Source organism: Nesoenas mayeri, assembly GCF_963082525.1.
Source record: "Nesoenas mayeri genome assembly, chromosome: 24".
NCBI lineage: Eukaryota > Metazoa > Chordata > Aves > Columbiformes > Columbidae > Nesoenas > Nesoenas mayeri.
The window spans coordinates 5,647,704-5,657,841 of record NC_137546.1 but is presented as its reverse complement, the minus strand read 5'-3'; the positions used below and the strand labels follow the sequence as shown (position 1 = coordinate 5,657,841).

General features: G+C 51.7%; 1 protein-coding gene across 1 annotated transcript in view; it reads right to left on the bottom strand.

The window, feature by feature from the left end:
• Positions 1–1,209: 1,209 nt before the first annotated feature.
• Positions 1,210–10,138, bottom strand: part of MFAP2 (microfibril associated protein 2) — a 9,700-nt gene continuing 771 nt past the window's right edge. The window contains exons 2-11 of the mRNA XM_080358892.1: positions 9,889–9,990; positions 8,540–8,609; positions 4,277–4,348; positions 3,045–3,131; positions 2,681–2,707; positions 2,513–2,599; positions 2,314–2,355; positions 1,977–2,064; positions 1,796–1,869; positions 1,210–1,373 (exon numbers count right to left, since the gene is read on the bottom strand). Of these exons, the coding sequence (XP_080215018.1) occupies positions 1,270–1,373; positions 1,796–1,869; positions 1,977–2,064; positions 2,314–2,355; positions 2,513–2,599; positions 2,681–2,707; positions 3,045–3,131; positions 4,277–4,348; positions 8,540–8,609; positions 9,889–9,978 (741 nt within the window). The 5' untranslated portion in view covers positions 9,979–9,990 and the 3' untranslated portion in view covers positions 1,210–1,269. The remainder of the gene's footprint in view (positions 1,374–1,795; positions 1,870–1,976; positions 2,065–2,313; positions 2,356–2,512; positions 2,600–2,680; positions 2,708–3,044; positions 3,132–4,276; positions 4,349–8,539; positions 8,610–9,888; positions 9,991–10,138) is intronic.

Here is a 10,138-nt window from a genome sequence, read left to right as displayed (position 1 = left end):
ACGGGTGACCCCCCCCGCTCCAAAAACACCCCATTTTGTCTCAATAGTCCCTTTTTTCGAACAAAAAAATTGCACTTTCCCAACAAGCCCATTTTTGAGGGTTTTTACCCCTTTTTTCTATGGCGATTTTTAACAAAAGAATTGGAAATGTTATTTTTTGTAACCCCACAACCAGCCAAGGTGCTGGATTTATCCCCCCCCACCTCAATACGTGATGCTCCCCCCGCCCTCACAAACCCCCTAATTCACATCCTCATCTTTTCCCTTTATTTCTAACAAAAAGTGGGATTTTTCTATCTCTATTTTTGGAATTTGAGGGTTTTACTGGTGCTACTTTGGGGGGGGGAGCTGAACCAGGCTGAAAATCAACCCCCCCTTATCACTCCTGGCCTAATAAATGTGGATAAACCCAAACTGGCAGCATTTGAGGGTTTATTTTGTGGGTGGTTGTTTTGGTTAATTTTGGGTTATTTGGGTTGGTTTTGTGTTGTTGTGGGTTTTTTTTGGGGGGGGGTTGGGTATATTTTGGGGATGCCCTAATGGGTGTCCAGTGGGACATGAGGATTGATTTGGGTCCCTAAATAGTAGTAATAGTAGTAATAGTAGTAATAGTAGTAACAGCAGTAATAGTACTAATAGTAGTAATAGCAGTAATAGTAGTAATGGCAGTAATAGCAGTAATAGTAATAATAGCAATAACAGCAATAAAAATAGCAATAATATCAATAAGAGACCCCCCCGAAACTCAGACATCCCTCCAAAAATAAGAACCGCCCCCCCCAAATAAATCAGAACCCTCCCAAAAAATTACACCCCCCCAAATGGAAAAAAGCCCAATGAAATAAGACATGAGAACCACCCCCCCCAGAAATGTGAAAACACCTCAAAAAATGACAACCCCCCAAAATCAGCCATTGAACCCCCCCAAAATCAGACATTGAACCCCCTCAAATCAGGCATTCCCCCCCACTCTGAAATAACAAGTCGGGAGCCACATCGACCCTTACGCTTTATCTCTTGAATACTCTACGTAGAAAACGGGGCGGCGGGGGCTCGCACCCCCCCCCCCCACTTTTACAATATAATAATGAAAGTAATAAAAATAATAAACCCTCCCCCCCCCCCTTTTTATTTTTATGTGCACAAAAAGTAATTGATTTGCTTTGGTTTGTTTGTTATACATTTTCATGCACAGTTTCTTTAGCACCACGGTGAGATGGGGATGGGGCTGGGGTGCTAAGGGGGGGGTGTGTGTCCCCCCCCCAGCGCTCAGCACCCCCCGCAGCTGCGGGCGCAGGAGGCGCCCAGGGTTTGGCACAGCCCGCTGGTCGCCATCACCCCGCACTTGGAAAACTTGTCCCGGCAGAGATCGGCTGCGGGAAATCAAAATTAAATCCCATTTATTACACAAAATTAACCAAAATATAGGGGGGGGTGACCCCTATAATAAAACAAAATAGAGGGGGTGACCCCTATAAGAAAAAAAAAAAAAAGGGGGGGTGACCCCTATAATAAAACAAAATAGGGGGGGTGACCCCTATAATAATAAAAAAAAAAATAGGGGGGGTGACCCCTATAATAAAACAAAATAGTGGGGGTGACCCCTATAATAAGGGGGTTGGGAACATGATGCTGCTCAGTCCCCATCAAATAACATCCCACTTTGGGTCACTGGTTGTAGAATGGAGCAGCTTTGAAGTTGCTGAGATTTTGTTTTCCACCCACCCCCACCAAGAGGAAAAGGAGGTGCCCCCCCCCCCCAAAATTGGGGGTGTCCCCCCTGCCACAGTGTTACCTCGCAGCAGCTCTTCGTGGGCGCACACGGTGCGGACGCAAATCTCCTTGTTGATCACGTAAACCCGGCGCAGGCTGGATGGAGAGGGGGTAAAAAGATGGGGGGGTTATTACAAAAGCAGAGGGGCTCCCCAAAATATATAGGGGGGCAGGGAAATTGTGTGTCCCCCCTCCCGGCTTGCCTGTAAAAGCAGATTTCATTCAGGCACTGCTTGCAGGGCTTGTGCACTGAGTAGAGCCTGGTGCAGGGGTATTGCTCCTCCCGGCAGTCTGCGGGGGGAAATAATGGTGTTTAATTTGGGGGGGGGATGAAAAATAGAAGCGGGGGCTGGAAAATCCTATGGAGGTGACCTGACACCCCAGGGGTGAGTGTAGCATCCCCTAGATGCTTGCCCCCGGCATGAAGTTTTGGCTGCGTGGCAGAGCATCCTCACCCCAGTTGGGATAAAAGGGGGGATGGACCCCCCCACAGGGACCATGAGGTTAAATTCAGGATGGGGGGGAGGGTTAAACACTCACCGAGGGGTCCTGGCTCCGTGGGTTCAGTCTCGGGGGCAACAGCTGTGGGGGGGTAGAGAAAATTAGGGATGGAGCAAAACATCTGGGTGCCCTTTGCCTGGGTTGGAGCATCTGGTACCCGGGAAGATGCTCCAGGGGGGGACACAAAAGGGATAGATAGAGACACCCCCCCCCCCCCCCCCCCAAAATTGTCACCCACCTGGGGTGGGGGCCGGGACGATTTCTTGCTGCGATTGCTGCTGGGACTGGTAGCGAAACTGCTCCTCGGGGGCACGGGGGGTGACATCTGTGTGGGGACACAGTGCAGGTAACACCCCCCCCCCCAAAAACCCTGCGTCCCCCCCGGCATCCCGCAGGAACCACTTACCGTGATAGTCGTAATAATCCTGAATTTCTGGGGAATAAAACAACACGGAGACTGAGGATGGGGCTTTGTTACAGCTTCAAAAATATTTGAACATCATATATAATACATGATAATATAACTGATAATAACTATATTATACTAATATTAAGCATATTTATGCTATGGCAAATATTGATTCTATTTAACATCTATTGGTATATTTAATATTAAATACAATTGATTTAAAAAAAGGATGAAATGAAGAATATTGAACTAAAAAAGAGGCATCAGAGCGATGGGGATTTGGGCAGAAAAAGCAAAATGAATAAAGGAAAAGGATGGAGGGGGAGGTGGGTGAAGCCTCTTCCCAGTTCGGGGCTCTCACCTGATTGCTGGTCGTACTGGGAATACTGGACCGGCTCGGGGTAGGTGATGCCTTCAAACCTGCTGTACTGTCCCTGGGCCAGGAGCGCTGCTGGGGGGGACAAGTGGCACCAGGAGGGGACGGGGTCACCCCCAGCCCGGCGGGGGTTGGGGTTCCCCTGCACTGACCCCAAAATATTGTCCCAGACTTATTGTCCCCCAAAATATTGTCCCACAGTTATCGTCCCCTAAAATATTGCCCCAGAGTTCTTGTCCCCCAAAATATCATCCCAGAGTTACTGTCCCCCAAAATACCGTCCCATAGGTGTCCTCAGGGACACGCTGCCCGAGGAAGAGGAGGGAGAGGAAGGTGCGATGCTCATGGGTGGGGGACCAGTGTCATTTTTACGTTATCGGGGCCCCAATGTCCCCCACCACCCAGGGGTGACACTGGGTGACCCTGACGTCCCCCAGTACCCAGGGGTGACACCGGGTGACCTCAATGTCCCCCAGCACCCAGGGGTGACACTGGGTGACCCCCATCTCCCCCAGCACCCGGGTACCACTCCAGCACCCCCCTGTCCCCAGTGATGCTCCCGACACCCCAGGGCACCCCCTGTACCCCCCAGGACCTCATCCTGCTGCAGTTCTAGGGGGACAAACAGGGCTCAAGCTGCCTGAGGACTTTTTTTTGGGGGGGGGGACGACACCATGTCACCCCCCAACCTCAGAACACACCATGACCCCCTCATGGTCCCTCCAGCCACCACATCCTCATCAAAGCATCCCTGGGAATAATGCTGGGATGGGATTTAATTTCTCTTCCCATCGCCCCCCCGCTCTGCCCCCCCTTTCCCAGGGCTCCCCCCGCCCCATTTAACATTTTCCAGCTGTTCTCCAGCCTTTGTGCTGGTTTCGCCCAAATTTTTCCTGGCTCCAGGCTCTGGGGTCTGTCACCTCCCTCCTCGTTTCCATCTTGTCTTTGCCAGCCCCCCCGGGCTGGGGGGGGCTTATAAATATAAGGTTTTCTGGATGTCATGTGCCCATTTTGTGCCACCCCCTTTGATGTCTCCAAAACACAAGGGATTTGCTGGATGCCAGAGTCCAACCTAGAGCTAAATCCCAGCCTAAATATAAGCCTAAACTAGGGGGTTGGGTTAATTTGGGGGGGGTGGGAATGGAGAGTCATTGGGGGGGTGGTTGGCTCCTGGGGTGTCACCTCACCTTGGGGACACTCGGGGAGGGGACACTCACCTGGCAGGCACAGCAAGAAGAGTCCAACTGCTCTCATCCTGATGGCAGCGATGGGGGAGCAGCCGGAGGACACTGGGGGGGCACAGAAAGGGGAGTTATTATGGGGGGGACACACACATGGGTCCCCCAACCCCTCGGTTCATCATCCCCGCTCTGTCCCCCCATGATGTCCCACACATCTCTGCCTGAGATGGAAATTTTTGGCTTCCCCCCCACCAAAAAAAATAAGAACCTAAACCAAACCACTAAAAATTGAAGAAACTTCAGAAATAAATTAAATTAAATGAAATTAAAAATAAAATAGAGCAGGCTGGGCTTTGCCAACCCCTCCCTCCCAGGGGAAATATTGCGAGGAACAAGCCCTGAAATCCCCGCGGGGGTGACAAATGAATCAGCGCCGTGGGGGGGATGGCTGGACCCCCCCGGTGACACCAGCCCCAAGGGCTGGAGCGTTTGGGGCACCTTTCCTGGGGCTTTTAGCCCCATTTTGTGGCAAAGGGCTGAGTTTTGGGGGGTCCTCGCTGTCGGGGGATGATGCGTTTGGTCAGGCATCCCCGAAATCTGAGGGGATGGGGAGATTTGGGGAGGAAAAAAACAGTTTTAAGTAAAATCCCGAGTGTCTGTGTTCCCCGAGGGGGACACCAGCCAAGGCCCCTGCCTGTTTCTCCCCCCCTCGTCACCGCTCCAGGAGGGGAAATTTGGGGTAAAATAAGCGAATTCTCCCCAAAAGCTCCTTGAAACCCAACCATTTGTCCATTGGAATAAGGCATGTTGGGTTTCCCAGCTTCTGGTGGGGATGGGGAACGTCTTCTGGTACCACCAGCTTGGCCACTGGAGTGGGGAAACTGAGGCACGGGTAGAGATAAGCTGGACCTGTTGGTATCTCGTCCCTGCTGAGGAGGAACATAGCCTCACCATCACCAAACTGCTGCGTCTTCTGGTGACCATGGTCACCCCAGCACAGCACCTTCTAGCGACCACGTCCTGCACCATCACCAAAGTGTAGGACCTTCTAGTGACCATGTCCCACACCATCAAACTACAGCACCTTCTAGGGACCTTGTCCTTCACCATCACCAAAGTGTAGGACCTTCTAGTAACCATGTCCCGCATCACCAACAAAGTACAGCACCTTCTAGGAACCTTGTCCTGCACCTTCACCAAAGTGTAGAACCTTCTAGTAACCACGTCCTGCATCATCAACAAAGTACAGCACCTTCTAGGAACCTTGTCCTGCACCTTCACCAAAGTGTAGAACCTTCTAGGGACCATCTCTTGCAGCATCACCAAAGCATGCAGAGACCATCTCTAGCACCATCACCAGTGTGTAGGACCTTGTAGGGACCATGCCCCGCACCATCAACAAAGTACAGCACCTTCTGGAGACCTTGTCCTGCACCACCACCAAAGCGTAGGACCTTCAAGGGATCATGTCCTGCACCACCACCAAATTACAGCACCTTCTAGAGACCTTGTCCTGCATCACCACCAAAGTGTAGAACCTTCTAGGGACCATCTCTTGCAGAATCACTAAAGTGTAGCACCATCCAAAGACCATCACCAGCATGTACGAGTTTGTAGGAACCATGTCCTACATGGTGACATACTGGGTACAGGGGTTCCCAGTACCATCAACAAAGTAAAGAACCTTCTAGAGACCTTGTCCTGCACTTTCATCAAAGTGTAGAACCTTAAGGGACCATGTTCTGCTTCATCAACAAAGTATAACGCCTTCTAGTGACCATGTCCTGCACCACCACCAGAGCACAGCACCTTCTAGCCACCATGGCCTCAAGATCACTGAAGCGTAGCATCTTCTAAGGACCATCTTGTACCACCACCAAAGCATGGAACCTTCTGGGCACTGTGTCCTGAACCTTAACCTAAGTGTAAAACCTTAAGTGACCACGTCCTGCTTCTTCAACAAAGTACAAAACCTTCTAGTGACCATCTCTAGCACCATCACCAAAACATGCCACCTTCTGGGGACCTTGTCACGCACCACCACCAAAGCGTATGACCTTCAAGGGAGCATGTCCTACACCACCACCAAAGCACAGCACCTTCTAGCTACCATGACCTCAAGATCACCAAAGCACAGCACCAAAGGACCATGTCTAGCACCATCACCAAAACATGCCACCTTCTGGGGACTGTGTCCTGCACCATCACCAAAGCACAGGACCTCAATGGACCATGTCACACACCACCATCAAAGTGCAGCACCTTCTAGTGACCATCTCTTGCACCAACACCAAAGCACAGCACCTTCCAGGGACCATCTCCTGCAGCATCACCAAAGCGCAGCACCTTCTAAAGACCGTCTTGTACCATGACTAACATGTAGGACCTTCTAGTGAGCATGTCCTCCAGATCACCAAAGCATTATTGCATCTTCTAGCAATCAAGCCCTTGTACTACCACCATAGGTGCCTCTTCTAGGCAGCACGTCCTGCTCCATCCCCAGCCTCGCAGGAACTGGAGAAGTTGACAACTGACTTCCAGACCTTTCCCAGCTTTGGGAAAGCTGGAAAGTTGGTCCCAACTTGAGCTGGGACCAGATAACCAAGCTCAGAGTTTGGTGGTCACAAACGAAGCTCCATCCCCAACCCACCGGTACACCTTGGTGGGACCTGAGTCCCTGCAAGCCCCATCTGCTTCCCACAACAAGGGAAGCCCCAGACCTGGGTTTAACCGAGGTAAAACTTGTCCTGGGATCAAAGGGATTGCGCAGGGATGAGCTGAGATCAATGTGTGGCTTTGGTGGGGTCTGGGAGGCTTTATGGAGCCTTAGCTTGGGCCCTGGCCAGGACAAGGCTGCTGTGGGGGACCGGGGGCTTTTAGGGCCACCTCAAAGTGACAGAAAGGGGCTGGAGATGCCCATCTGGACCCTTCCCAGTCCCCCAGATACTGGGATCCTGCGGGATACTGGTGCCAACGTCTTGTGGCCCCGAATCACCCTGATCCGGCGCCCGTGTCCCACCAGAGACAGTCTGGGTGCAGATGGGGACATCCCACGCTGTCCTCACATCGCTCCCCCAAATCCTCAGCATCAAGCAGCCGCATCAGCCCATTTTTTACCCCAAAACACCACCCGAGGCTCCTCTCAAGCTCTAATTCCCCCGGAATTTCCCCCAAAGCCGGGGAATCTTGGATGGAGCCGGCGGGGATTTGGCCGGAGAACGGGGACAGATGGTCACGTCTCCTGCAGACGGCAATACCAACATCTTCTCCTCCCGATGGGGGACACCACAGCGCCCACCACCCCCTCCAAACTCCGGGGGTCACAATGCCGGGTGGGAGACCCCACAACACCACCCTTAAACTCAAGAGGTGCCGGTGGCACCTTCACCCTCCTCCTCCTCACCTTTTCCACCCAAGGAAACCACTAAGACATCCCGGGAGGGACCCAAGTTACCCCCACCCCAAAATCTCCTCTCCCCCCCGTGCGGGGGTCCGGTGACTCCAACCCCGCCAGATGTTTTTGCAACTGCACATCTGGGAACAATCAACCCCGCAGCAAGAACACCACAGTGTCTGCCTTTCATTCTGCGAAACCCCACCTTCCCCCCCTCCCCCAGCAGCGTTTTTTGCCTTTTTCCCTTTCTTTTCTGTTTTTTTTTGAAACTCTCCATTTGCCAGAGTGGGAGAACAAAGGGAATAGGGAAGGATTCGAATGGTTTTTGGCCCCCAACCAAAGGTAAAATCCAATCAAATAAATAAACCAAACCAAACTTCTTTCCCCCCACGCCCCATCCTCATTTTCACACATCGCATTTTCATTACATTCCCGTCCCCCCTTTTGGGGCAGAAAATACATAAAAGTATTAAAATATCCCTTTACAGACTCTTTCCAGGATGGAAAAATATCTACAGCTTCCTTTAGGGTATTTTTAGACTTCTTGGAAATGGTTTAAAATCAACTACAACAACTGTCAGGCCGCAAAGAGGGGTCCCCCCTACAGCCCGCACCCCCAAAATGAAGTGGGTTTTCTTTTTCTGAGCTTAAAAAGGTTGGAAATGGGTCTAGTGAGCTCGTCTGCTCCGACCCGCGGAGTTTTTTAAGGCGGTTTTTGCAAAGTGCTAAAAATGGGGGTTCAGCCCCATTTGGTGTTGGAAAGGGGGGTCCCCAGCACCCTATGGGTGGGTTGGGGGGTCCTTACCGCGTTAATGCTGCTCCTGCCCTCGCCCGGCGCTTTGGGCTCTTCTGCTTTCCAAAAACACTCCAAAATGAGAGTTTAAAAAAAAATGCACAATTCCTACCTCCACCAAGGGGGATCCGCTGGGTCCTAATGCCACACCTGAGCCGGCCCCTTTCTCCTCCCCAAGCTGCCTGATGGGGGGGGAATAAAGGAATAATTAGAAATCAAATCACTGTGTGTATATTGATGCGACGGTCAGCAAGGTTTGGGGTTTTTCTTCCAACTGGATGAATTTTAGATGAATTTTAAAAGCCAGGAGGAGGGAGGATTTTTTGCACAGCGCCAAGCACGCCGGCGCGGTTTAGGCTGGGCTTAGGCTGGGTTTAGTGCTGCTGGAGGGGGAGATGAAAGGATCGCATCAGGGCATTGCTCTCAAATCCCAAACTCCCCAAACTTTAGGAGCTTGATCCCAATCACCCCAAACCAAACATCAGCGCTCCATCTACCCACCCCCCGGAGCAGCGAAGATGCTGCAACCCCGCGGCGGATTTAAAGCTTTATCCCAGGATGGAGAGGATAAAACTATTTAAAACACGTAAAAGTCCCCTTTTCTTTCCCAGCCGGGCTGAGGATGCCGGAGCAGCTCAGCATTGCTGACCGTGGGGCCCTTTTTCCCCTGGCTCGCTGGCGGTTTTCCGGAGGACGTGGGATCCCGGTTGCATCCCGCTGGGAATGGGGATGCTCCCAAAAACCCCCCAGCCCGATAGGGACGGCGAGTCTGGAGCTGAGAGATAAAAGCATTCACATTTTAGGTGTGTTTATAGACAGTAATGGAGCAACTGAGAGTGCAGGAGGGATGGGATGGAGGGAGAAGCTCTTTGGAGATAAGGATGAGCAATGGGGAGATTTGCACCCATTGCACCTCCTGCACCCATTGCACCAACCCCACAACCATTTCTACTGAAATACGAGCGTTTCTGCAGCCAGGACGGGGTCTAATTACTTTAAAAATAAGGAAAACCCCATCTTTTCAGCCCAGAAGGAGTAGGGTGGGGGTTTAAGCTGCTCCCATCTCATATCAAACCTGTTTTTCCAGGCTGGAGGATGGATAAAACCACCACGACGACTCTAAATACATTTAATAGCTGCTCCCTTAAAGCTTCTACACCCAGCACCGTCCTTGTCTCCAGCCTTGTTGACCTTTAATTAAGGGCAGGAGCTGCCTGTTAATGATTAAATGGGCTTTGCAAACCAACCAGTCAAGCAAAAGACCCCGGTTTAGGGGGCAAAAATCAAGAGGCAAATGGGTCCCTCACACCCCAACCGCTTCTCCTTTTAAAATCACCAAGTGCAGGCAAAAATCTCCAAGGGTTGTATGTTGATTTTTGATGTTTTTTCTTCTTTTTGAAGGGCAGGAAACCTCTGGTTTAATAACTCCAGCCTTGGCTGGGACTGCAGGAAACCTCTTACCTCTGCTTGTGCCTCATTTCCTGAGCTAATCCCCAGCTCCCGGAGGGCAGAGAGGCGCCGCCGGCGCTCCGAGGGGTTGAGACTTTCCATGCAGGCCAGTCCCTGCAAAAACCAGCTTTAGAGCCAAGAACCAGGCTTAAAGGAAGCTGAAAACCCCCCAAAACCCCTCAGAGGACGATGCAGACAGAGCATCCCCCCATCCCCGCGCATCCTCCCCTTTCGGGATGCGGCATCTCCATCCACCGGCTTT